Consider the following 27,948-nt stretch of genomic DNA (forward strand, 5'->3'; position numbering starts at 1 on the left):
TGTCTATAAGAAACTCATTTTACATATAATATAGACAGACCGAAAGTAAAAAGATGGAAAAATATGTAAATGTTAAGAAAAATATGAGCGGCTGCATTAATATCAGATAAAACAGATTACAGGGAAAGAAAATTACCAGAGAGAGGGACACTATGATGACAGAAGAGTCAACCCAACAAGACACAGCAATCCTAAATATGCATGAACCACAGCTACAAGATATGAAGCCTAACTGAATTGAAAATAGACAATCCAGGACTATAGAGACTTTAATACTTTCTCAACAATTGACATAACTAGATATAAAATCAGCAAGAGGATGGAACTCAACATCACCAACCAACAGGAGCTATTAGATACTTATAGATCGTCTGACCCAACAACAGACAAGGCACATTCTTTTTAAGTGCCAAGAGAATGTATACTAAGACCACATCCTGAGCCATAAAACAAACCTCAACAAACTTAAAAGAACTGATACAATTCAGAAGGTGTTCTCTGACCACAATAGACTCAAACTGGAAATCAATGGCAGAAAAAATACTAATAATCTTCAAACACCTGGAAACTAAAACATACACTTCTAAATAATACATGAGTTAAAGATCAAGTTTGAAGATAAATAAAAGATACACTGAGGCTGGGCAGGGCAACTTATGCCTGTAATCCCAGCGCTTCGGGAAGCCAAGGTGGCAGGATCACTTGAGGACAGGAGTTTAAGATTAGCCTGGCAACATAGCAAGACCCCCATATCTACAGAAAAAAAAAATAGCCAGGTGTGGTGGCATACACCTGTAGTCCCAATTACTCCAGAAGGCTGAGCAAGTGGGATTGCTTGAGTCCAGGAGTACAAGGCTGTAGTGAGCTACGATTGTGCCACTACACACCAGCCTGGATGACAGAGGGAGACCTTGTCTAAAAAAAAAAAAAAGAACCAACCAACCAACCACCAAAAAGACAAACAAAAAAAACCCCAAACAACAATGACAAAAAAACATACCCAAAAGCAGAAGAGACAATAAAGATAAAGGAAATCAATTAATTTAAAAAAATGGAAAAAAAATGAAACAAAGACCTATTTTTTTGGGGAAGATCAACAAAACACAAATCTGTAGCAAGACAGACAAAAAGAAAAGAAAGACAGAAATTACCAAGATCAGGAATAAAACAGGGAACATTACTACAGACACCACTAACATGAAAATAATACTGGCAACAAACACTTCCACACATAAATTTGAAAATGTAGACAAAATGAACAAATTCCTTATAAAACGCAAACACAATATGAAACAGACAATTTGAATAGACCTTAATCATAAATATTAAGGAAACTGAATCATAGCTTTAAAACTCCCCCAAAAGAAATCTCCAGGTCCAGATGGTTTTCACTGGAGAATTCTACCAAATGTTTAGAGAAGAATTAACACCAATTCTATACAATTTCTCTTCCAGCAAACACAAGAGGGGACACTTCTCAATTTATTTTATGAAACTAATATTACCTTGATACTCAAACCACACAAAGACAGTATAAAAGAAAATTACAGACCAAAATCTCTCATGAAAACTTATGTAAAAATCCTTATCAAAATATTACCAGATAGAACTCAGCAATACATAAAAATAACTGTATACCACAACCAAGTGGAGTTCATTTCAGGAATGCAAGGCTAGTTAACCATTCAAAATATCAATGTAATCCACAAGATTAACATACTAAAGGAAAAGTCACTACCATATCAATCAATGCAGAAAAAGCATTTGACAAAATTCAACACCTATTCATGATAAAAAGGATCAGAAAAGTAGGACTAGAGAAAACTTTGTCAGCTTGATAAAGAACATCTACAAAAACCTACATCTAAACTTAATGGTAAAAGACTGAATGCTTTCTCCCTAAGATTAGAAACAAGGCAAGGTGTCCACTGTCATTCTGATTCAAACCTAGTGTTGAAAGTTCCTACAGTAAATGCAATAAAGCAAGAAAGGAAATCAAAGGCATATACATCGAAAAAGAAAACATAAAACTGTCCCTATTTGCAGATGATACGATTGGCTATGTAGAAAAGTGCAAGGGATCTTAAAAGGGCTTCAATGGCTGGGCCTGATGGCTCACGCCTGTAATCTCAAGCACCTTGGGAGGCCAAGGCAGGTGGATCACCTGCGGTCAGGAGCTGGGGACCAGCCTGACCAACATGGTGAAACCCTGTCTCTACTAAAAAATACAAAAGTTAGCCAGGTATGAGGGTACATGACTGTAGTCACAGCTACTTGGGAGGCTGAGGCAGGAGAATCGCTTGAACCAGGGAGGCAGAGGTTGCAGTGAGCCGAGATAGCAGCCCTGCAGTCCAGCCTGGGCAACAAGAACAAAACTGTCTCAAAAAAAAAAAAAAAAGACTTCAGCAGGGTCACAGATAGAAGATAAACATACAAAAACCAATCGTATTTCCACATATTAATAATGAACATGGGGACAGAAATACAACAGTATTTACAATTACTCAAAAAAATCAAATACTTCAGTGTAAATCTAGCAAAACATGCATAGGACCTGTAAGCTAAAAACTACAAAATAAATCAGAGATCTACATAAAAGGAGAAACACTATGTTCATAGATTGGAAAATTCAACACAGCAAATATGTCAATAATTCCCAAATTGATATATAGGTTTAATGCAATTCACATGAAAATCCCAGCAATATTTTTTGTAGAGATGAGATTATTCTAAACTGTAAGTTGGAAGGCAAAGGAATTAGAATAGTTAAAATTTTTTTTAAAAAAGAAAAATCAAGTGAAAGGAATCACTTTTCCCAATTTCAGAATTTATTACACAGCTCCAGGAATCAAGACTGTGTGGTACCGGAAAGATAGACACATAGATCTACAGAAAATAAGTAACTTAGACTAGACCGACACAAGTATGTCCAACTGAATTTTGGCAAATGTGCGAAAGCAATTCAGTAAAGAGAATTTTCAACAGATGGCACTGGGGCAACTGAATATCCATAGGCAAAAACTTAAGTGTCTTAACTGTAACTGAAAATGGATCAAAACTTAAATGTAAGAAGTAAAACTATCCGGTGGCTCATGCCTGTAATCCCAGCACTTTGGGAGGCTGAGGCAGGCGGATCATGAGGTCAGGAGATCAAGACCATCGTGGCTAACATGGTGAAATCCCATCTCTACTAAAAATACAAAAAAAATTAGCCAGGCGTACTGGCAGCCACCTGTAGTCCCAGCTACTCGGGAGGCTGAGGCAGGAGAATGGCGTGAACCTGGGAGGCGAAGGTTGCAGTGAGCCAAGATCATACCACTGCACTCCAGCCTGGGCGAAAGAGCAAGACTCCGTCTCAAAAAAAAAAAAAAGAAAAAAGGAAAACTATCAAACTTTTTGGGAAAAAAAATGAACCCTTTTCAGGATCCAGAGCATCAAAGAGTTTTAAACTTGACACCAAAAGCACCAAAAACAATCCATTAAGGAAAAACTGACTTTATTAAGATGAAAAGACAAGCTACAGATTAGAAGAAAATATTTGCAAATCACGTATTTGACAAAGGACTAATATCTGAAATACATAAAGAACTTTAAAAACGGTAAAAAAAATTAGAAAATAGACAAAATACATGAAAACATTTTACAAAAGATGTACAGATGGCAAATAAGCACATGAAAAGATGTTTATCATCATCAATCATGAAGGAAATGCAAGTTAAACCACCATGAGATAGTACTACACATCTGTGATGAAAATGGGTAGAATAAAAATACCGACATCACCAAATGCTGATGAGGATGCAGAGAAACTGAAGCTCTCATACACCCTTGGTAAGAATGTAAAATGATACCGTCACTATGGAAAATATTTGGCAGTTTCTTGTAAAACAAAGTATGCGACTACTCTTCAACCCAGAAATTGTACCCTGGACATTTATCCTGGAGCATTAAAAACATGTTCGCATAAAATTCTGTACATAAATGGATATAGAGTTTTAGTTTTAATAGCCAGAAAGTGGAAACAACCCAGGTGTCCTTCAATAGGTAAATGGTTAAACAAGTTGTCCACACCATGGAATACTACTCAGCAATAAAAAGGATAGAACGACTGATGGATACAACCTAGATCAATTTCCAGATAATTATGTGAAATGACAAAAGCCAATCCCAAAAGGTTACATACTGTTTGTATGTAGCCTTTTATGTGATATTCTCAAGAATGACAAAATAATCGAAATATGCATATCAGTGGCTGCTGTGGATTAAGAGGGAAAGGGCAGAAGGAAAAGTGGATTGGCTACACCAGAACATAAGCAACGAGGTATATAAGGGATGCTTGTAGTGATGGAAATGTTCCGTATCTTGATGGTGTCAGTATCACTAACCCAGTTGTGATACTGTACTATAGTTCTGCAGCATGTTACCATGGGGGAAATAGGTGAAAGACTACACAGGATCTCCCTTATTTCTTACAACTGCATGTGAATCTACAATAACCTAAGAAAGTTTTCTTTTTTAAAAAATGTATATAAAGGAAAAAACATTTGATTTTGAATGATACCTACCAATTGAACACTTCTTTATTAAATAAATAAAACATGTTTAGAATATTTTACCCAAACAAGCACACACACAACAAAATAACTTACAGTATTCACTTCTTTGGGTGGTGAATTACTTTCAGAACTTAGTGGTGACACCGAGTTTCCTGGGGAGGAAAAACACAATTTCAAATAAAAGCCAAATAATACTTTTTATTGCTTATAATGAAAAATAGTGTAATTAGGTGATATTCAAGTAACAGGGCTATATCACAATGATCTTATAGCTACACCAGAACATAAGCAACATCCTACTTTTCCCAACAAAAAATAAGGACTTAGCTGGGCACGGTGGCTCACCCCTATAATCCTAGCACTTTGGGAGGCCAAGGCAGATTGATCACTTGAGGTCAGGAGTTCAAGACCAGCCTGGCCAACATGGTGAAACCCCGTCTCTACTAAAAATACAAAAATTAGCTGGGCATGGTGGTGCACGCTTGTAATTCCAACTACTCAGGAGGCTGAGGTAGGAAAATCGCTGGACCTGGGAGGTGGAAGTTTCAGTGAGCTGAGATAGTGCCACTGCACTCCAGCTCGGGCAACACAGTGAGACTCCATCTTGAAAAATATATATATATATAAATAAAAGAACTTGTTCAAAATTTTCTTGACTAGTGCTCCTCTCGTTGTGAACTTTTCTCCGTTCACTAAGGCAGCAGTTCTCAAATTTTCTGGTTTCAGAAACCCTCTGCACTCTTAAAAGCTGAGGACCCTACAGAGCTTTTGTTTATATGGCTTATTTCAATCAATATTTATTGTATCAGAAATTAAAACTAAATTTAAACATCCGTTTAAAAATAAATGCATTACATGCTGGTAATTTTTAAAAACTATATTTTCAAAACAAAACATAGAAGAATTACACATTTTTGCATATCATTAATGATGGCTTAACAGAAGACAGCTGGATTCATATATAGCTTTTGCCTTCACTCAGTGAAATGTTGCTTCTGGTTTTGGTATCTGAAAAAAAGTCTGGCCTCCCAGAGACAGGTATTTGCAAGGAGGAGGAATACTTAATGTTCTCCTCTGTTAATTGTGGATATTTGCCTTTAATAGTACACCAAAACAAGTGGTATAGGGTTAGAAGCAATGTGAACTCTAAAACCACGTCAAGGAACTTCTCATATTGTTACGTTAGAATTCACTGATTATCCCGCACTTTGGATTTCTGCCCATGCATGACTGCAATACCATGCATTGGTCATTTGGAAAAGACAGGTTCATTGAGTTATGCAGCATTTCCAAATGTTGACACATTTCATTATGCAATAGCAAAAATTCATGTGTTAGGGCCTGGTGTGGTGGTTCATGCCCGTAATCCCAGGGTTTTGGGAGGCTGAGGCAGGAGGATCACTTGTGCCCAGGGGTTTGAGGCCGTAGTGAGCCATGACTGTGCCATTGCACTTCAGCTTGGGTGACAGAGTGAGACTGTCTCCAAAAAAAAAACAAAAATATTAATATTCATGTGTTAATATCACCATGCATCTCACCAGAAAAGTCTGTCTTGGGAAGTCCTTAAGCTCAAAGTGGCAGACACAAGTTTCCTAAAATCCAAAATTGCTTGAAAGCTTGAACTGTCACTGACAAAATACTGTCAGCTGTTTTCCTTGAAGTAAAGGGCTCACTTTGTTAATTTTTGAGAAAATGCTTGCCAGGTAAGTCTGAATAACCAGTGTGTCCATGTTTTCAAGTAAAAAGTATGTTCCAAGAAGAGAGTTTCTCTTCAGCTTACAACTCAGTTGCACACATGCTTTTCCTACTTCAGAAGATAAAAAGTTAGGAGTAATTCCCAATTCATTACCCAAATACTAAAAATACTGCACACAATGGTCAAGATTTAACAGAGTACTTTTTACTGCTCAATCAAGGGCATTTTTAACTGAAATTGGCATTTCTGGTTTTTCTTTTAACTGTAAGTGCATGACAATGAAAAACTCAATGAGCTCTCACCCAGGTTGGCGCTCCTGCCTTAAGCTGAGCTAATAATTTGCTTTTGCACCATTAGTATAAAGTTGGCATAGCAGAAAAGGCAAATACTGGAGGAAAACAGTTTTGACCTCTTGGGTGGAGCCCAGAGGCCCAAGGGCACATTCTGAGAATTATATCACCATGTTAAAAGACCACATCTCATATACCTTCAAAGAGGCTAAATTCTACCAGGTCCTAACCTCCTTAGAAAGGTTTTTTTTTTTTTTTTTTTCGTTTTGTTTTGTTTTGAGACAGAGTATCAGTCTGTCACCAGGCTGGAGTGCAGTGGCACGATGTCAGCTCACTGCAACCTCTGCCTCCCAGGTTCAAGCGATTCTCCTGCCTCAGCCTCTCAAGTAGCTGGGACTACAGGCTTGTGCCACCACGCCCAGCTAGTTTTTGTATTTTTTAGTAGAGATGGGGTTTCATCATGTTGGCCAAGCTGGTTTCGAACTCCTGACCTCATGATCTGCCCACCTCGGCCTCCCAAAGTGCTGGGATTACAGGCCTGAGCCACCTCGCCCAGCCAAGAAAGGTTTTTAGAACTGGAACTAAAGGAATGATAAAATAAATCACATGAAACCAGTTAAAATCTTGGCTATATCTTTGTGATATATGCATAAAGTTTGCACAGTATTTTTAAGATACGGTCAATCTTTAGAACACCCATAAAAAAGCCAGAGTGTTTCCTTTCTACATTCCTAGTATAGTCCTCTGTGGAGGAAAAAAGCTCATTCTCTCCCCAGGAATTTTTTCTGAGATTAATGAAGCCAAAGGTAGCCACTTAGTATCTGGTTTTCCCTTCTAAATTAATAATGAAATGCAAATACGGTAAGGTAGTCACGTGCCTGTTCTGTTAATAGCCCACTGGTGTGTGGTTATACATACTTCTGGTAAGTCACAGAAACCATGAGAATCAAGAAGTAGGAAGCCTGTGGTTTTCACTCACCTGCTGGCAATTTTTTCCTGTCTCCTTTGGAGCCAACTACTTCTCCGTTGATGCCATTCGGGTTTGAAGAAACTGAATTGTCTTCCTGACTAGCCAAATATTGTTTGGTTTGCTCACAAAGCAAAAAATTGTTCTTTTTATTTCCATTCTCTGAGCTTTTCAGCCTGAAATTAGGGTGGTTAGGAAGTGTTCCAGGACTTCTTAAAGACTCATGTGGTGGAAGCTTGTTTTCATTTTTCTCAAAATTAAATGGCTCTGTCATCTTACAAGGAGGTGCTTCCAAATTATTTCTTGACATCATATTAAATGGCGATTTAACACTCATCAAGGCCTAAGGAGAGAAATGTATTTAAGAGACAACTTTTAATTTCAAAATTTCAGAAGAACTGCAGGCTCAGAGGAATTCTCCCAAATATATTTATGTAACAGATAATGCCTATAAAACGATTCCAAAGCAGATATAACCATGACATCAAAACTTGGCCAACAAGGCACAAGAAAAACACCAGTTCTCTGTTAAGTATGAACTCTAACAGAAATCAACAGACCAACTCATGAAAAATCAAAAATCTCAGCATTCAACACCATTCCTTACTTTTAAAAGCTTCTGAGGCAACACTAATTGAAAAGGTCTTTCATGTTTTAAAAGAAATATTCCCAACCTAAAGCTTACACCTTAATGGCAAAATGCAACGGAAGAGGTGTGTTTAAATCATGTCGTCACCTACCTACCTTCTCAGAATCCCTCTACCCTCTCCTACTTTATGCTACATCCAATCCTTGAATATGCTGAACCCTCTACCCAGAATGCCCTCGCGCTCACTGCCTGACCATCCTGCGCAGGCTTCACAATCCATCTCAGCTGACTCCTCTTCCCTCCCGTTTTGCCAAGGCCTCTGCTTTGATCATCTCTAGCTGAACTTCCACAAATTGTAATTTACACCTACTGCTTTTAAGGACCTATCTATGCATCTTTCTCTGAAAATAAGTTGGAAATGTTGCAAGCTTTCCAAGTTTAATTTGCCACAAAGTGTCTCTGAGAAACCTCTATCCAGAAAAGATGCTGGCTTGTTTTTCTGTTACTCTTAAAGAATTCTAAGTGCCCTTCCCAGAGGAATTAAAAGGGACAAACACCCCTTCTTTCTGAAGTAGTGATTGATTGCTTTGCTCCCAAAACGGCTGAGCGGGAGGAAAAATGTCACAGCTGAAACTGGCACGAGTAATATCTAAATGTTGTTTAACATGGTCTTGAATAGAAAAAAAAATAAATAGTAGTTGGTGTCCTACACTTATTATCTCATTTCTTATTTTAAATTAGGCTTAACCTAATCCAATGAGAATACAGACAAGATAATGAAATAAAAACAAAAATATACAGGCACCCTCGAAGGTAGGGAACTCGTATTGGACCAGACCCTGAGAAGATCCCTAACAGAATGACTGCAGGTGGGCAGCGATGGGGGAGATCCTGCAGCTGCCAGGGGAAGTAAAACTGTATGGATAAGCACGCCTAAACTGAAGGGACAGGCTGAGAACTGCAATGTTTTGTGTAATAAGAGAGCAATGTTGTTCAATTACAAAAGAAAAATAAGGCTGGGCGCAGTGGCTCACGCCTGTAATCCCAGCACTTTGGGAGGCTGAGGCAGGCAGATCACAAGGTCAGAAGATCGAGATCATCCTGGCTAACACAGTGAAACCCCTTCTCTACTAAAAATACAAAAAAATTAGCCAGGCGTGGTGGCGGGTGCCTGTAGTCCCAGCTACTCAGGAGGCTGAGGCAGGAGAATGGCGTGAACCCAGGAGGTGGAGCTTGCAGTGAGCTGAGATTGCACCACTGCACTCCAACCTGGGCGACACAGCGAGACTGTCTCAAAAAAACGAAGAAACAAAAAAATTCCAGGGGAATCAGGTGGTGGTGGGGGGAGGAATACAGTTTAGACTCTGTATAAGAAATACAAATAATGTGCATTAAAATATTAGAGTAACTCCCAAACAGAAACAGAATACGCAACTTAAAAGTCACAGGAAATCTTAATTCAACAGAAAAAAAAAAAAAATTCAAGTACAGAAAACATCAAGTAAGATGACAGAATCAAGCCCAAGTAATCCAAGTATCAATGAGTTAGTCTTAGTTAAAAGAGAAAAAAGAGATAAACTCAGAGAAAATTATTCAGTAAAATGTTAGACACAAAAGGCACACATATAACCAAATTATATTATAAGGCTCCAAATAAAAGGACTAAAATATGCACTATGCAAACAACTAAAAGATGTAATGTTAGGACGGGCACGGTCGCTCGTGCCTGTAATTCAAGCACTTTGGGAGGCCAAGGCAGGTGGACCACCTGAGGTCAGGAGTTTGAGACTAGCTTGGACAACATGGCAAAACCCTGTCTCTACTAAAAATCCAAAAAATTAGCCAGGCGTGGTGGCGTACGCCTGTAATCCCAGCTACTCGGGAGGCTGAGGCAGGAGAATGGCTTGATCCTGGGAGGTGGAGGTTACAGTGAGCCAAGATCACACCATTGCACTCCAGGCTGGGCAACGAGACCAAAATTCCATCTTGAAATAAAAGAAAAAAAAAGATGTAATGTTAATGTAGCACATAAAATCAAACTCAAGGTAGAAACTATTGAGACACGTGAAGATATTTTACATTGATTTAAGAAAATACAGGCTGGGCACAGTGGCTCACGCCTGTAATCCAAGCATTTTGGGAGGCCAAGGCGGGTGGATTACTTGAGGTCAGGAGTGCAAGACCAGCCTGACTAACATGGTGAAACCCTGTCTCTACTAAAAATACAAAAATTAGCTGGGTGTGGTGGCGTGCACCTGTAGTCCCAGCTACTCGGGAGGCTGAGGCAGGAGAATAACTTGAACCCAGGAGTCAAGAGGTTGCAATGAGCTGAGATGATGCCACTACACTCCAGTCTGGGCAACAGAATGAGACTCTGTCTCAAAAACAAAAAACAAACACTCGAAGGAGATAAAGCAGCCAGGAATCTTTGAATCATTATAATGTTGTTTTGAGGTGTGTAAAACAAAACCTGACTGAAGGAGAAAAAATTCAGTCCACTATGATTAGGACACATCTATCTTAGACAACTACTACTCAGAAAACAGGCAATAATAGTAAAGACTGTATGAGTAACAATAAACTTGACCTAATTGGGACTAATACAACCAAGAACATTCCTTTTTTTCAACACTGAGTATATACTGGACTGCAAAAACCACCTCGACTACAAAAAATCTAGTATTATACAGGCCACATCCACTCATCACAATACACACAAATCTCCATCTCAGATTACGCTTCACAGAGAATCAGCCTGCAGTGGCCACAGGTGAAGGGTTTCTTTAGTTTAAAAGTGGTTAAAAAAATCACAAAGGAAATGATAGCAAACATAACCATGGGACAATTAAAACTTACCAAAATAGTGAAGAGTCCAGGAAATACTCTCACAAAGATGACAGATTTGATACCTTTTCAAAAGTGGGATAAATATTAAGAACCTCTAGACACTGTAGCAGACTTAAATGCTATTCAACCTCTGATTTGCCAGCTAGAGTTAGCGACAATACTGGCCACAGAGTTCTCCTGAGGGGGCTTCTGAGAAAGCTCTTCCCTATCCTGAAGAACAGGGACAGATGTGGCTAGCACAGGCCTTCACCCCTTTCTTCCTGCAACACGGTCCTGAGGCCTGGAGACTTATCACCCATTTTGTAATCAGGGAGTAATAAGCACAGCCTGAGGATGGTGAAGGAGAAAATGCAGAGCCAAGTGTGTCCGGCAGTTCCTTCATGTCATCACTGCAGCTCTGGTTTGCCTAGGCAGAGACACGCTGAGGCATCAAATAAGCTGTTATTTGCAGGCGAATCAATACAGTAAAATAAATGACAAAAAGGCATGAACAGAATGCAGAGAGGAAGAAGATAAGTTCATAAACATAAGGGGAAAAACATTCAACCCTATTTACAGTAAAAAAAATTAAAATTGAAGTAAGTATGCATTTTCTACCTAGTGGGTGCAATTAAAAAATTAAGCCACTCATTATTGAAGGGAGTATCAATTAATATGCTCTTTCTGGGAAGGAATTTAGAAATATATACGTATATATCTATGGGGTTTTTTAAAAGCATTCCTAGCCACCGACTTGGTACCTCTACATCTAGAAATCATGCCATTAAAATAATCCTAAATACCAAAAAATCCTATATATAAAAATGTCCCATTTAAAATAGCAAAAAAGGCCCGGACACAGTGGCTCACACCTGTAATCTCAGCACTTTGGGAGGCCAAGGAGTGGTGGGCTCCTGTAATCCCAGCTACTCAGGAGGCTGAGGTGGGAGAATCGCCTGAACCTGGGAGGCAGAGGTTGCAGCGAACCAAAATTGCGCCACTGCACTTCAGCTTGGGCAACAAAGCGAGACTGTCTCAAAAAAAAAAAAAAAAAGGTTAACTGTGATGCCTTTAATAGACAGCCTATTATACTATCATTCAGAATCTTAGTTTCCAGAAACACTGTAAAATGTCTGTTAGAATGGCAAATGAAAAAGCAGTAAAAAACCTGCATATTCAACATAATTATAACTGCAAAAGAAAATCAAAACTCCAGGTTAAAAAAATGATGAATGAAATATATTACATTATAAATAACAATGAGTATTCTGGGGTAGGTGGGTTGATGAGGATATCTTTTTCACTGTCTTTTTCATTTTCCAAATTATATTGAATGAATCATTCTTATAGACGAAAACATTTTTAAGACTGAAGTATCACCTAATAGTAAACCTTTTTTCCAAAAATGTGGTAACTTAATTCTAAATCAAGTAAAGGATCACAGCAATATTTAAACCATAAAACTAGCATACAGTCATCTTCTTAAGACACTGAGTTGGATCCTCAGTATGCTGCTGTGTGTTACACCTGAGAGTCTTTCATAACACTGTCCTTACTTAGTAACTCATGCTGTCAATCAATCTACAGTCAGCGCCTCAATACCCTGTATTACAGTTACTTATAGACAGTTATATCTGTCATTTAAATTATTTTAAGTTGCCTGAGTGCAGGAACTCTTATTTTTAAAAATCTGAACAAAAATACCTTTGATTTCCTGCAATATTCACCATGGTGCTTTATAGAACTAGGCATTCAAAAGATATTCGTATGATAGGCCGGGTGCAGTGGCTCATGCCTGTAATCCCAGCACTTCGGGAGGCCGAGGCGGGAGGATCACGAGGTCAGGAGATTGAGACAATCCTGGCTAACAGTGAAACCCCGTCTCTACTAAAAATACAAAAAAATTATCTGGGCATGGTGGCGGGTGCCTGTAGTCCCAGCTACTCGGGAGGCTGAGGCAGAAGAATGGCATGAACCGAGGAGGCGAGCTTGCAGTGAGCCGAGATCATGCCACTGCATTCCAGCCTGGGCTACAGAGCAACACTCAGCCTCAAAAAAAAAAAAAAAAAAAAAGATATTCGTATGATAAAAACTATTTTAAATGCACTATTGCACTGTTTTCATGCCAACCTGGACAGAGAAAATGACACTTGCTGTCTGAAATGACATCTGGCAGTCTTAAGTGGAGAAGCACATCAGGCTATGATTTACTGAAATTTAATAACAAAACTTCATGTCTCACAACGATTCCTCCAAAATCCAAAAATTAGTAAATATATTTGACTTTAGAAACAACATCCGCGTTAGACTCACGATAAAGTTTAAGTAGCAAATAAAGAGGCTTTTTACTTAAAAGAAGGTCCACCCTATTTGGAGAATGTTTGAAGGACTCACCCTATTTAGGAATTTTCGTTAAACACCCAGGGCAAATAGACATCTACACCTGTTCTGGGACCACAAACTTCTTGTTTCCTTTCATTCGGGACAGCCAATTGTGCCGCAGTGTTTTTTGTAAAATGGTTCCCCTTCCCAGCTGTTGCTGCCCTGTGACCACATCCTTTCAAAAACATCTGAGACTCTTATACTGACATGACTCTCATAATGGAACACAAGATCCCAGACACGGGTTGGCAGCCCGTCAACAGCAAAGTCAGCATGTCCCTGAGTTTAACACTACCATTTATGCATTAACTTTTGGAGCAGGTGGCCAGTACTACTGTGAATCCAGATAAAACGTTCAGTCACCTAAAACCTTTTGGAATTTATTTTTAAATATGTAATTATCATACCATTACATGGACTTTGATTTCTTTGATTTACAGTTCTATGAATGTAATGCAGGCATAGATTTAGGCAGCCACCACAACTGGGATATAGAATAGGCCTTTAAGGGTGAAATATTTTTTTGATATGTTGTCTTGCTTTGTCACCCAGAATGGAGTGCAGCGGCACGATCTCCGGCTCACTGCAACCTCTGCATCCTGGGTTCAAACAATTCTCCTGCCCCAGCCTCCCAAGTAGCTGGGACTACAGGCATGCCCCACCACGCCCGGCTAATTTTTGTATTTTTAGTAGAGACGGGGTTTCACCAGACTGGTCTCAAACTCCTAACCTCAGGTGATTCGCCCGCCTGGGCCTCCCAAAGTTTTGGAATTACAGGTGTGAGCCACCAAACTTGGCCGTGAATTTTTAACGTTACAAAACACCAGTAAGACTTAGCATCTATTCCTACTTGGTTTCATCCTGTGTCAACCACTGGGAGTATCTGAATCACAAGTAGGCAGGCCCAATGGCATAATACTGTGATTCCCAACCTCAGGCTTTAGTCTTGATACCCAGGTAAACAAATGTGACAGATTATTGCTGCACAGGCCCTAAAGCCACATGGGCTAACCTCACCCAGTTTTAAAACAATTTCCCCTATATACAATCTACAATTTTTACATGCTACTAGTGATAAATAAAAATATATTTAATCATTCTGGAATCCACAGTAATTACATGTTGATTCAGCTAACATAAAAGGTTAACTAGAAGGGTCTCAACATTTCTTTATGTTAAAGAGTACCTCATTTTCTTAGAATTAGGAATCACTGATGTACTAAAAGAGTAGTGGACTGAAAGTGACTCATTTCTATAGTTGTACAGGCAAAAAAGAGGGCTCGGTTTTCTAGATCTCTTTGTTCTGTACTTCACGCTTTGAACCCAGTACGACCTGAAGCTCCCTAAGGGTCTTAGTCCCTCTCTTTTCTTTGGAATCCTACCGGTCCTCCCTGATGTTGCTGGGGGCTTCCTAAGATACACTATGAATAGTGGGGTAAGTCATTTCTTTTCCCTCTAGGATACCACAGGCTAGAGTTCTTTTAACAACAAAAGTGCATGCAGAGACACTCAGCTGTCATTTTTTTCCTTCTCTGATGTTTGCTTTTGTCTTCCTGGCAACCCCATGTATTCTGCAAGAACCATTCTACTCAAAGAAAACACTCCGGTTTTGGCTGGGCGCTGTGGCTCACGCCTGTAATCTCAACACTTTGGAGGCCGAGGTGGGCGGATCACCTGAGGTGAGGAGTCTGAGACCAGCCTGGCCAACATGGTGAAACCCTGTCTCTACTAAAAATACAAAAATTAGCAGGGCGTGGTGGCTGGCCTGTAATCCCAGCTACTGGGGAGGCTGAGGCTGGAGAATCGCTTGAACTCGGGAGGCGGAGGCTGCAGTGAGCTGGGATCGCGACATTGCACTCCAGCTTGGGCAACAAGAGTGAAACTCTGTCTCAAAGAACAAACAAAAACAACAACAACAAAAAAACCACAGACAAAACGCAAAGGTTCGGTAAAGCACGAGCTCTTAAGTCAGCCAGGTAAGTCTCGTCTTCCTCATTTGGCCATGCTATCTTGGGCAAATCACTTCATCTTTCTAGGACTCTAAAATGCAGAGGACAGTAGTTAACTTCCTCACAAATCCTAATCACGAGAATTAAATGAGAGACGAATTAAATCACTTAGCACAGTGGCTAGTACTTCCTAAGGGCTTAAAGGGCAGCTATTATTTCTCCACTCCTACAAGCACAAAATTTCTTCCATTCCTGTGGAACCAGCTTGCAGGCTTAAGATGAAAATAATTTGAGGACTAAAGTATTTTTATTTCGTTATTCCTACAGATAAACAAGGGAGACGTGGGAAGGTGGAATAACTTACCAAACCACCCAGGGCCAGCACCTTACACAGTTTAGATGAAAACGCAGGTCAGACTCCACGGTCTTGGATTTAAGCATACAGCACCGTGTTGCCTCACTAAGGAAGCTGGAAGCATCAGCTCCCTTAGTTCAGAAGCCCAGCAGGGCTAACGTATTTATAGCAAGGACCCTAGGGCCCGGAAAAGCTATTGGCACACAACAGGCACTCCTTAAACAAACAAGCGCCAGCTGACCCACATCTAAATAAATGCCCTAGCGCATCTTCCTTTCCTATAGGAGGAAAGTAGGGGAAAAAAAGTCTAGTAAGTGTTAATATTGTTTGTATCGTAATTTTTAGTCAAACGAAGGCACCGAATCCACATGCAAGTTTCTCTTAGAGAGAAAGTGAACGTTTGCATTTGAAGGAGTGATGCCCGGAAGTGCTATTTCCAAACTCATAGAGAATCCTCCCACACCAAACCCTCCAACCTTAGACCTGCCCTTCGCAGCCAAGGTTCCAAGTCTCCTCTCTCCACTTCCAGGGCCCTTGTACCCGCTCAACGCCCAACCTCAACGTCCAGCGCCCAACGTCTGGCCCCCAACGACCGAACCCTTCTCCCTTCCCCTTCATGCAGGCCCTCTCCCTCCCCTATACGCCTGGGAACCCTGACCTGGAAAGAGGCAAGAGGACCGCGGACCCGAACCTGTCTCTGCGGCCTGGCCGTGGTGGCGACTGCGGATGCTGGGAGCCCCGCCGCCTGGGACGCGCCCGGCACTCCCCTCGCCTCCAATCCCTAGTGCGCCCTGCTGGCTCCAGCGCACGCCTGCGCACTCCGCGTCCACGTGCAACTCAATGTGCCCACGTGCTCCCTCCGCCTTACCCGGAAGCAGTTTGTGCTCTAGTTGCAGGCTCAAAAAGTTCCTTTGCAGAAACTTTTATTTTGTTCTAGCTTCTCCTAGAAAGATGTCTCTGGCGACACCTTTGGCAGATTTTGGGTGCAAAGATGCAGACTTTGTCTTCTCGAAGGTCACTTGGGGCGCCGTAGCCACTTAAAGGTCTTCCAAGGTTTTCCAAATGAATCAACTGCCTCTGCCTGGTCTTGGAAACAAAACACGCACGTGCTCATGCTTTTTTTCTTTTCTTCCTGACTGAGGGCATGTGATTATACCTGTTGGTGTTACTTAAAGACAAGCTTTTTAAGTTTGGTTTTTTGGGTTTTTTTTTTTTTTTTGCTATGGATCTTTTCTAACAATTTCATAAGGGAACCCTTGTGTACCTATCATCTAGTTTTTACCTTTTCATGGTTAATCTTGTCTACATCTGCAACCCACGCACTCTTCGGGCAATGTTTTGAAGTAAATCGGAGAATTGTAAATGTGAGACAAAGTAGCGAACGTCCGCTTCTGGCCCCCAGCATAGTCCTCCCTCACTGTGAAAAAGCCATGTTTGTTCATTGTGTTTGTCAGCATTTCAGACCCCCTGACTTAGTAACATCCTCAGCCCTCCAGAAGAATGCCTTGAAGACTGCGTAAGCAGGATAGAATTCCGGTTCCCACCTCTCAGAATCACTGCATTTTTAGAAAAGATACCTTCAGAGATCTAGCCCTTGCCTTTTTCTGTACATAACGGACGAGATTAATGATGATGCCTAGACTTACTCTCGCACCCAAACTTTGAAAAGATTTTGATCTTATATAGCTTCTGGGCACTTTTAATGTAACCCCTGGGTAGAACCTCTACCACCTAATATTTAAAGTGTGCTGACCCACTGCTTTGGAGTAGTTTAACAGAAATTCTCTGGGATCTCCCTGGTTGCAGTCCTCGGTAAGACTCTGAATAAAACTAACTTCACTAACTTCAATTCTTTAAAAGCCTGATTTTTTTTTTCTTTAGTTGATGTATCTTTTAAATTTATTTTTGAGAGCAGTTTCAGATTTACAGAATAGTGAAATGAAAGTGCTGACTGGGTGCGGTGGCTCACGCCTGTAATCCCAGCGCTTTGGGAGGCCCAGGCGGGCAGATCGCTTGAGGTCTGGAGTTTGAGACCAGCCTGGCCAACATGGTGAAACCCTGTCTCTACTCAAAATAAAAAAATATTAAAAAATTAGCTGGGTGTGGTGGCGGGCGCCTGTAATCCCAGCTACTTGTGAAACTAAGGCAGGAGAATCGCCTGCACCCAGGAGGCAGAGGTTTCACCGAGCCAAGATCACTGCCACTGCACTCCAGCCTGGGCAATAGAGCGAGACTCTGTCTCAAAAAAGAAAAAAGGAAAGAAAAGAAAGTGCTTTACAGAGTTCTGACAGAAGCCACATCATTTCCCCCATTATTAGCATGGTCTGTTAGCATGATACATTTGTTACAATTAAGGAACCGAGGAACCAACATTGATACATTATTAACTAAAGCCCATCTTTTTGATTTCCTTCGTTTTTACATACTGTCCTTTTTCTGATGCAAGATCTCATCAGGATATCATATTACATTTAGTTTTCATGGATCCTTAGGCTCTTCTTGGCCATGGGACTTCCTTAGACTTTGTTTTGATGACCTTGACGTCAAGTTTCCAGGAGTACTCTCAGGCCTTTTCTAGGATGCCCTACTTTTGGAATTTGTCTGATGTTTTTCTGCTGGTAGGAAAGGAGTTACGGGTTATTGGAAGGAAGACCACAGAGGTAAAAATGCCATTTTTATTGCATCATATCAAGCATACATCCTATGAATATGATTATGACAATTGATGTAGGATTTGGTCATCTGGCTGTGGTAGTGTTTGTTGGGTCTTTCTACTATATTCTTTTTTTTCCCTTCCTTTTTCATACTATACACTTTGGAAGGAAGCTATTATTTGAAGCCCACATTTAAGGAGTAGAGAGTTATGTTGTCCCTCTTTGAGGATGCAGTATCTACAGAAATTATTTGAAATTTTTCTGTATGGGAGATTTGTCTCTTCTCCATTTACTAATTTAATAATGGACTCATGGATATTTATTTTATACTTTTATAATCCAAAACTACTGTATTTCCTTGCTCAGATTTTTCCAGCTTTGGCCAGAGGGAGCTCTTTCAGTGGTTTCTGTTCTTTCACATACTATCATCAGGTGGTATTTTGTTTGTTAAGCACTTTATTACTTTCCGGGATATTGTATCTTTTCATCCAAAAATATTGTAAGTGGGTGTCTTTAAGAGATTACCACTTTTTTTTTTTTGACGGATGCGCATCCCCACGTGAGGGCAATGGGTCACTGCACCTCCCTCCGGTTAACCTTCTCCTCACCCTTGCGCCCGCCACCACGCCCGGCTAATTTTTTGTATTTTTAGTAGAGACGGGGTTTCACCGTGGTCTCGATCTCCCGACCTCGTGATCCGCCCGCCTCGGCCTCCCAAAGTGCTGGGATTACAAGCGTGAGCCACCGCGCCCGGCCGAGATTACCACTTTTAAGTAACATCACCAAAACTTATCCCAACTTCAAAAACAATAATTTCTCTTGCTTTCCTTTCCTTTCTCCTTTCCCCTCCTTTCTCTTTTCCTCTCCTCTCCTTTCTTTCTGACAGGGTCTTGCTCTGCCGCCCAGACTAGAGTGCAGTGGCACAGTCATAGCTCACTGCAGTCTTGAACTGCTGGACTCAAGCCATCACCCTGCCTCAGTAGCTGGGATTACAAATGTGAGCCATAGTGCCTGGCCATAATTTCTTAATATCATAAAATTAATATAAACATTTCCAGATACCTCAAATGTTATTTTTTTATTTTATTTTTAGAGATGGGATCCCACTGTGTTGCCCAGGCTGGTCTCAAACTCCTGAGCTCAAGCAGCCCACCTTGGCCTCCCAAAGTGCTGGGATTACAGGTGTGAGCCACCACACCCAGCCATTCAAATGTTATCTTAAATCATTGATATGTTCAAATCAGTATCAAAACATCCTGTATTTGCACTCAGTGATATATTTTTAAAAGGGGTTTCTCTTTAAATCCTGTACTTCTCTTGCAATTTATTTATTACAGTAACTGCAGGGTTTTTTTTTTTTCCATTCAATTTTGTTGATTGCATCCCCCTGGCAGGAATACTTCACAGGTGGTGTTGTGCTTCTCTATTGTAGCATTTCAGAAAATACATAGTATGTAGTTGTTTCACTTTGGAGGATATTAAGATTGATCTAGTAGGTTCAAGTGGTGCCAGCCCCATCCATCCATTACAATACGAAGCTTCCTATCAGTTTTTCATCTAATGGTTCTAGATTCACAGATGATTACCTAGAACCATTATTTCATCAGGGTTTGCAAAATGGTGATCATCTATCTTTCTTTCTGCAATTATTACATGGAGTTCTATAGAGAAGAGCTTCCCCACATTGACTATTTGATTTACATTCAGTTTGCAACAGGAAAGGTAGGATGAATGCTTGATTCTTTACCTTTATCACTTCTCAGATTATAATGACTTGTTGGCATCTTTCCAAGAGGGTCAATGACATTAAAAAAATAAATACACTCACTGATTTTTTACATAATGCGTCTCAACCCGTTGCTGTTATTATCTTTGAATGCTAAATTTGTCCTGTTTGAGAAGTTGGGGCCTCTTTGAACTGCCTTCTGAGTCAGCCTTTGGGCACAGTTCATGTTATCTTTGCTTTTCTTCCTTGCTTTCTGCTACAACCAACATGTCCTAGGCTATCTTGAATATTTCTTGCCTCTACTGGGAATCAGCACTTAACCTCCAAGAGAAGCCTAGGTAACTTTTTTTGGGCAATGCTCTTTAGAGATGATAATCTGGGGAATAGGAGTGTGCAATGGGTTGGTCACTGTTCTAGGAGTTTCAGTGGACACACCTTCTTTTTTCATGAAAAAAAAGTACCATGAGTTAATTCTGATATTTGTAAATTCAAATATAGGATTGCAGAATTTTAATGTAATGTCTTTGGTTTATACTTGTATTTCTTTTCTCTTATGGTGGAAAACTTGGTTCACAAAGATATATACTTTATACTAATTATAAATTCAGAAATATTCAGAAATAGTAATACCAATGTTATTACTGACGAGTACTGAAAACAGCTTAAGGTTTCTTCAGTTTTTTCCCCTTGGATTGTCTCCCTGGGAAGGTTTGGTCGATTTATTGTTTTAAAGTCAAATCATTTATTTTCTATGACAAGACACTTTAACTGCAAAATGTGCTTCAATGTAGTACTTTCATTTAAGGAGGAGTGAGGTGCCATTACACCTTCGTGTGTGTGTTTTGCCAACAGTGTGGAAGACACTTAACAGAACAGTAGTAAGTTTTGCTTTACAAACTCTTACATTGCAGAATCGTCTGCATTAGCTATTTTCATTCATGAAATGTGCGTAAGTCCTAAACCAAAGAACATCGTTTCCCCGGACTGAGGAGGTTTGCAAAACCTCGAGGGACTGAACTGCTGACCTTCCTTCTCTGGGCCCGGCGAGGCAACTGTACCTAATACACTTTTTGTTGCCATGCTGCGTGCCAGGTTACTCAGCCGGGAGAGGACACTTCCTACCATCAATGCGCTCAGCCTGAAGCCAGAGACGAAGGCATCGACAGTTTATTATTAAACAATGGCAGCAGCGCCACGCTAAAGACACGAACGCGCTGTCATGGAACCCCCAGAGGTCTCCCCCAGGGCTGAATCGTCGACCTGGCAGGTAGCCTGCTCCAGCCGACTCCGCCCACGTAAGGTGCAAGGTTTACGCATCAGAGCAGGGAAGCCACAATTTCAAATTCTCTTTTATTGCTTTATGTCCCTGACTCATGCAGGTCAAAGGGTGAGGAGGAGTAATAGCCAACAAGAGCGTCCTGCAGAAAGAAAACAACCTGCGTGGGTCGGGAGGAGCTTAAAAGGAAGAACCCGACCAAGGAGCAGGGGACCCGTCTCTCCAGGTCGCTGAGGCGTGGGTGCCCAGCCAGGCGGAGTGCGGGGCGGGGCCTCCCGGGCCGCAAGGTGGGGCCTCCCGCGCCGCGAGGTGGGAGGTGAGCTCCGCCAGCCCAGCCCACTGCAGACAGGTTACCCAGGACCTCAAGGTGTGCTGCGTCACCCCGCCCGCGCTGCGCTGATTGGTTCCTCCAGGGAGCCCCCGCCCCCTCAGCCGTAACCGGGCCGGCTTCAGTGTCGCCGCCATCTTTGTTGATGTGTCAGCTCCGCAGGGATTTGGGGAAGCCGCGGCTGAGTGAGGCGTCGGCTGTGTTTCTCACCGCGGTCTTTTCCTCCCACTCTTGGCTGGTTGGACCCCGCTATGGAAAAGTTGGCTCCTGAGCCAGAGCTCCAGCAGCCTCGTTAGGGTGTGGCCTGAGGCTTGGATAAGTGGGGTGAGTGTCTGAGGGGCACTTGGGGCACACCGGGGAGTCGCGGTGGCGGTGCGGTGGGGCTGCCAACCTTCCGCTCCTTCCTTCACGTCCCAGGGCGGGGGCGAGGGCGAGTGCGAGGTCGAGGTCGAGCCGGCTCCCCACCTGGCTCCTTCGAGGGCGCGGAGGAAGGGGAGGGCTGGGGAACGGGTTTCAAGCCCTTTCCTCTCCCTGCCTTCCTACTTGGGTTCCGGGACCTTGGAGGTGGCGAAGAGGGGTCAGCGGGGGTCGTGGGGGCTGTGCCTCGAAAGCGTCTGAGTTGGAGCCCATTGCCTGGGCTGCGTGTGAACTGCAGCCAAGCCCCACCTGCTCGAGAATGTTTCCTAGACTCAATCGCCTATTTCGCTTTTCGTCTTAAGTTGACTGTATGTGGGTGTTTTATATTTACTGTTGTGAAGACTTGTTACCCTCTTCCAAACACTTCCACTACTGTGATTCTAAGTTCCTTAGAAATGATTCTTTGGAGTGGTGGATAGTGTTCTTTATGTTGTCTTTCAAGGACGTCAAGGCATTTCATAAACCTTGATTGGTAAGGAAGGGGTTTCAGATTTATATCTCCATCAGTAATGAAAAATGGCAAAAACAAAACAAAAATCCTTCCACATGTCCCTAAGTAGCAATCTTGGGAAACAGTGCAGGTGTGATTATTGCTTAGCTGTTAACAGTTTAACAACTTCAGCTAATATTCCCATCTTGATTTTGTTTAGAGGAAAAAGTCCTGGATTTCAAGTCAGAACATCTGGATTAGAATCCTACTTCTTTCACTTGATAATCTTGTTACCTGTGGGAATCAGAAGAGAGAATATAGTAAAAATACGCAGTACAGTCCCAGGTACTTGGCCGTTTTCTCTGCCTGTGTGTCATGTTCCTTTGGTGCCCAGCTTTTTGTTTCTTCCAAAACGATAGGCCGGGTGTTGTCTTCCAAGGTGTGCAGTAAATCAGGGTTTCAAAAGGTGTGCTGGTAGTCATTCAGAAGAAATTAATCTGCTATTATCTATTTAGGTATGCTAGTTGTGGGTGTGGCTTTTCCAACTATCAAGTACACCTTAATATTTACCGAGTGTTCATCTCGTGGGAAGGGTTCAGGTTCAAGAGAGATTGATAGTGAAACTGAACTATCTCTGTGTGTAATGTACACTGTTCCCTGTGTAACTTCAATTCTTTATCCAACATTACACAAATAAAAAACAGTAATGATTGGCCAGATTGATTTTTCTTTTATTTTTGGTCTTTTCATGTTATTTTTAATGCAGTGAAGATATTAGATCACGAATCTTGCAGTATTAAGAATTAAAACAACTTTTTACAGCATAATAGGCAAACGTATGATTACTGAAGATTCTCCCTGGAAATACATGGATTGTGTTTGTTTTTTAAAGGCCCTGTTAAATTCAGAATAACTGCATATAAACTTAAGGTTTCTTTAGACAGTGGAGATTCCATAGTGTGTCATTGGCTTTTGAGTCCTATTTATTGCTAACGGAAAGGACTGGCTGGTGTGTATCACAGTAACCACTCTAACCTTTTAGTTCCTTCACCCATAAACTGGAGAGTTGTCCTTTAGTGCTGTGCAGTGACAGCATAGCTGATGATGATTGCTTAGTATGTTCAGTTTAGAAACATCTATTTGCAGCTTTATGCTGACATCATGGAGTGAAGATAAAAGCATTGCAGTATACTGACTCTAGGGAAGAGGCAGTAGGTTGAAGCACAAAGCAACTTTATTGGGAGATTTAGAAAATAATCTTTCCCTTTGAAGAAGGACTAGTAATCTGCACTAGTTTCTCAAATTCATGCAACGGTTTCGTGTTAAAGTAAGAATCCTTACCCCGAAATTTTTTTTCTTTTAGTAAAACTTAGGTTTTTCTTTGATCTCTACCTTAAAATAACTAAAGCTGGTTCTTCAATTTCTCATAAACATATCACTGAGTTTACAGTATTGCAAATGTTATACTTAGTATTCATTTTAGGGGCAGCAGTGAGATCATAGATAATCTATTGTTTCATACTACTTTGAACTTTCTTAGCTACTGAGATTTAAAAAATATTTGGGCTAAAAAGTAAAAAAAAGGAAAAATACTGAGATGAAGGGACAGTAGACACAAAGTGGAAATCAGCCCCAGCATAGTTTTGATTGGATTGTGAGTGTATTTCTTATTAACATTTGTTTATCATTAAGACACTTGAACTGATAGTTATAGGATTATGTAGACTATGTAGTGTCTACCGCACTTAATACATAATCCCACAGTAGACTATCAGTTCATGTTTTTAATAAACTAGAGCATACCAAATTAACCAACTGTGGCCAAAGGTGTCTTCAAAATTTAAACATTAACCCAAACTTTTTAATGTAATGCAGGCTTATAACTTGAAAAAAAAAATTTTTTTAAAGATATTGGCCTTCATTTTGTTTAGTTTTTTGAGACAAGATCTCAGTCTGTCACCCAGGCTGGAGTATAGTGGTATGATCATAATTCACTGTAGCCTTGAACTCCTGGGCTCAAACAATCCTCCTGCCTTAGCCTCCTGAGTAGCTAGGACAACAGGCACAGGCCACCATGCTAATCTTTTTAATTAAAAAATGTATATTATTATTTTTTATAGACCAGGTCTTGCTATGTTTCCCAGGCTGGTCTCTTAATTCCTGGCCTCATTTGATCTTCCCATCTCGGCCTCCCAAAGTGCTGGTATTACAGGTGTGAGCCACCTGTAAAGGAAGGCCTGAGAGCCTTCCTTTTTGAAAAAGGAACTATGGGTCAGATTTTTTTTTTTACCTACTTTATTCGTTTTCAGATTTAGAAGAAAATTAGCTGATAATACTTTTCATGTTTTCTTAGACTCATTAAAGTGCAAGTGCAATCTTCAAATTAGATTTCTATATTAGTAGAAAGTTATTTCTGATAACTTTATGCTTTAGTATTTTAAAGTATTTATAGGAGATATGTAAAATTACCGAGCTGATATGACATATATGGTGTAACTTGATAATGTGAACTATGTGATGTGGCCACTGACCCTCTTTTTCATGGAATTTTGATGGACCATAATTTCTCTTTGTCCTGTTATCCTATTACAGGATTTGGTACTATTTGGGAGTTGGTAGAGGGTGGGGGTCTTGCTGCATCTATTGCTCAGGTCTTTTTTTTTTTTTAAACATCTCTGTGTGTGTGTGTGTGTGTGTGTGTGTGTGTGTGTGTGTGATATAATGCACATATCATAAAGTTCTTGCCCTGAGTCTGGGTTGTAAAGCTAAACATACCCCCACAGGGATAAATAACCTTGGTCTCATAAAACAAACTTTTCAAACTGGTGAACTAAAGGAAACTTTTTTATTCTAGTGCTATGTTTCACTTAAACTCAGTATATTACAGTTAAATTTGTGCCAACCATGGTGGCTTACATCTGTAATCACAGCACTTTTGGGGGGTTGAGGTGAGAAGATTGCTTGACGCCGGTAGTTTGAGATCACCCTGGGCAACATAGCAAGACTCCATCTCTACAAAACATTTTTAAAAATTAGCTGGGTTTGGTGGCATGTACTTTAGTCCCAGCTTCTTAGGAGGCTGAGGTAGGAGGATCAGTTGAGCCCAGGAATTTGAGGCTGCAAGTGACCTCTGACTGCACTCCAACCTGGGTGACAGAGCAAGACCCTGTCTCTAATAATAAAATAAAAAGTTAACTTTTACCCAAAAGCTTAACAGGATGTGACTACTTTAAAAATTATTTCTTCTTTTTGTAGAAGTTATTTACAGTTTTTTTTTTTTGAAATAGCCCTCTTGGTTTTTATCTTTTAAAAGCAGAATTTGATCTGCATAAATTCACCTTGTATGAAACTTAAGTGTCAGATATTTTCATCATGTGAAACAACATTTTCATGTTTCTTACACAAGTTCTTTTCCATCCTATTATTCTGTTTTTAAAAAGCTAAGTTAAAAATATTACCTGGGTATGGTGGCATGCACCTGTAGTCTTATCTACTTGGGAGGCTTAAGTGGGATGATTGCTTGAGCCCAGAAGTTTGAAGCTGCAGTGACCTATGGTTGAGCCACTGCATTCCAGCCTGAGTGACAGAATGAGACCCTGTTTCTAAACATAAATAAATAAGTAAATAGCTAGCTTCATCCAGAAAGTGTCTTTTGAAGTTAATTATTTATCAAAAGTCAGTTATTTGGGGGTTGTGAGCAGGTTACATTGAACTGTGTGGATGCGTTTTTGATTTGATTTTACTTCTGACATTAATTGCAATATCAAAATCTTGATAGAACTAGTCAGAAAGATGTTATTCTTTTGTTTATGCTGCTTTCAAGGTGTTTTTGGAGAAGACATAAAAACTCTTTTGATGTAAGTACTTTTCTTACAAAGGACAGTAAACCATTATATTGAAAAACAGGAGTGTTCTCAAGTTCAGTTTGCTTAATGGATATTACTTGAGAAGTGTACAACTGGTATTATTTAAGAATGGTATGGGCTGGGCGCGGGGGCTCATGCCTGTAATCTCAGCACTTTGGGAGGCTGAGGCCGGTGGATCGCTTGAGGTCAGGAGTTCAAGAGAGCCTGGCCAACATGGTGAAACCCCATCTTTACTAAAAATACAAAAATTAGCTGGGTGTGGTGGCACACCCCTGTAATCTCAGCTACTCGGGAGGCTGAGCGGGAGAATCGCTGGAACCCAGGAGGCAGAGGTTGCAGTGAGCCAAGATGGCACCACTGAATTCCAGCCTGGGTGACAGAGCGAGACTCCATCTTAAAGAAAGAAAAAAAAAAAGAATGGTACTACAGTTTATAATTTAAAAATTTATAGTCTGTGAATGAAGCCAAATTTCTCTTAATCGACTTAAAACACTTAGGCATTTCTTACTTAGCTTCTGATGGAGCCCTGGCAAACCTTAAAGTTAAAATACTGTAACATTAAATACTGTAGAATTCATAATACTTTAGTGTTTATTGGCAGTAAAACACGAAGAATAAAATGAGGATTTCTGTTTTATTCACTGCCATGTTCCCAACACCTAGAATAGTGCCTGCACATATTAATAGATGCTCAATATGTTTTTGGTAAAAATGAACGTCTAGTTTGGAAATGTATTTCTTAGTACCTTTGTATGAGACTATTTTGTTTGATAACCTGTTACTGAATATCCATGAGTTTGCAATCGCCTGACAGTTTCTTGCCTGCTGCACAGAGGCAGTTTACTGAGATAGCAGTATTGCAATAGAGAAAGTTTTAATAAATGCAGAGCCAGCCAAGTAGTAGTAAGAAGTTAATTACTCAAACCAATCTCCCTGAAAATTAGGAGACTAGGGTTTTTTAAGGATGATTTGGTGGGCAGGGGGCTAGGGAATGGGGAATGCTGATTGGTTGGGTCGGGGATGACTCATAGGGGGTTGAAGCTGTCTTCTTGTGCCAAGTCTCAAGACCAGTTGAGCCAGTTTAGTGGTCCAGGTGGCAGGCACCAGCTGGTCCATCAAAATGCAGGGTCTGAAAAATACCTCGAACCAATCTTAGATTTTACAATAGTGATGTTATATATAGGGGCAATATTTGCAGTTTATCAAACCTAAATTTTTTGTTGTTTATACTGCTGACTAGAAAAACAGGAAATGGAACCAGAAGACAGTGTTTTCATTTACATGGCTCTTGTATGGAAATAATTTTGTAAAGATGTGAGTTCTTTCATTAAAAAATAAGTTCCAGAGTGGGTAATGGTTGACTTTAAGGCAAGTAAAAAATTGTTTCTTGACCAGTTGCCTACAGCTGATGAGCTCCAGTAAGAGCGAAACCAGTTCTCACCCACTGAAATGATTTCGAAGTGTGAATTGGTCCTGTAGTACTGTGTCAGAAACAGAAACAACTCTAAGGGAGAAAAAGTACTTGAGTTAAAAGGAATTTTGTGACTGTACTGTATTAAATACGGTATTTCTCCTAATGAGTAAGAGTTGCTAAAAGGTATTGTAATCTATAATTGTAATTACTATATATATATATATATA

At 40.5% G+C, this 27,948-nt stretch overlaps 2 protein-coding genes across 11 annotated transcripts in view; one reads left to right on the plus strand and one right to left on the minus strand.

The window, feature by feature from the left end:
* Positions 1–16,523, minus strand: part of TDRD1 (tudor domain containing 1) — a 53,033-nt gene extending 36,510 nt beyond the window's left edge. For 2 of the 6 annotated variants that reach the window (XM_058435761.1, XM_058435760.1), the window contains exons 1-3: positions 16,269–16,365; positions 7,522–7,852; positions 4,650–4,708 (exon numbers count right to left, since the gene is read on the minus strand). In XM_058435761.1, the coding sequence (XP_058291744.1) occupies positions 4,650–4,708; positions 7,522–7,846 (384 nt within the window). In that variant the 5' untranslated portion in view covers positions 7,847–7,852; positions 16,269–16,365. Of the gene's footprint in view, positions 1–4,649; positions 4,709–7,521; positions 7,853–16,268; positions 16,401–16,478 lie in introns of those variants that run through there. The other 4 variants (XM_058435756.1, XM_058435755.1, XM_058435759.1 and 1 more) reach the window with 4 other exon arrangements.
* A 4,792-nt stretch (positions 16,524–21,315) lies between these two features.
* The window catches only part of CCDC186 (coiled-coil domain containing 186), a 54,767-nt gene continuing 48,134 nt past the window's right edge, over positions 21,316–27,948 (plus strand). Inside the window, exons 1-2 of one of the 5 annotated variants that reach the window (XM_032177332.2) lie at positions 21,794–21,918; positions 22,662–22,786. The gene's annotated coding sequence lies outside the window, so the exon portion shown is untranslated. Of the gene's footprint in view, positions 21,583–21,660; positions 21,919–22,661; positions 22,787–27,948 lie in introns of those variants that run through there. The other 4 variants (XM_058435995.1, XM_058435996.1, XM_032177323.2 and 1 more) reach the window with 4 other exon arrangements.

Source organism: Hylobates moloch, unplaced genomic scaffold (genome assembly GCF_009828535.3).
Source record: "Hylobates moloch isolate HMO894 unplaced genomic scaffold, HMol_V3 SCAFFOLD_3, whole genome shotgun sequence".
Lineage (NCBI taxonomy): Eukaryota > Metazoa > Chordata > Mammalia > Primates > Hylobatidae > Hylobates > Hylobates moloch.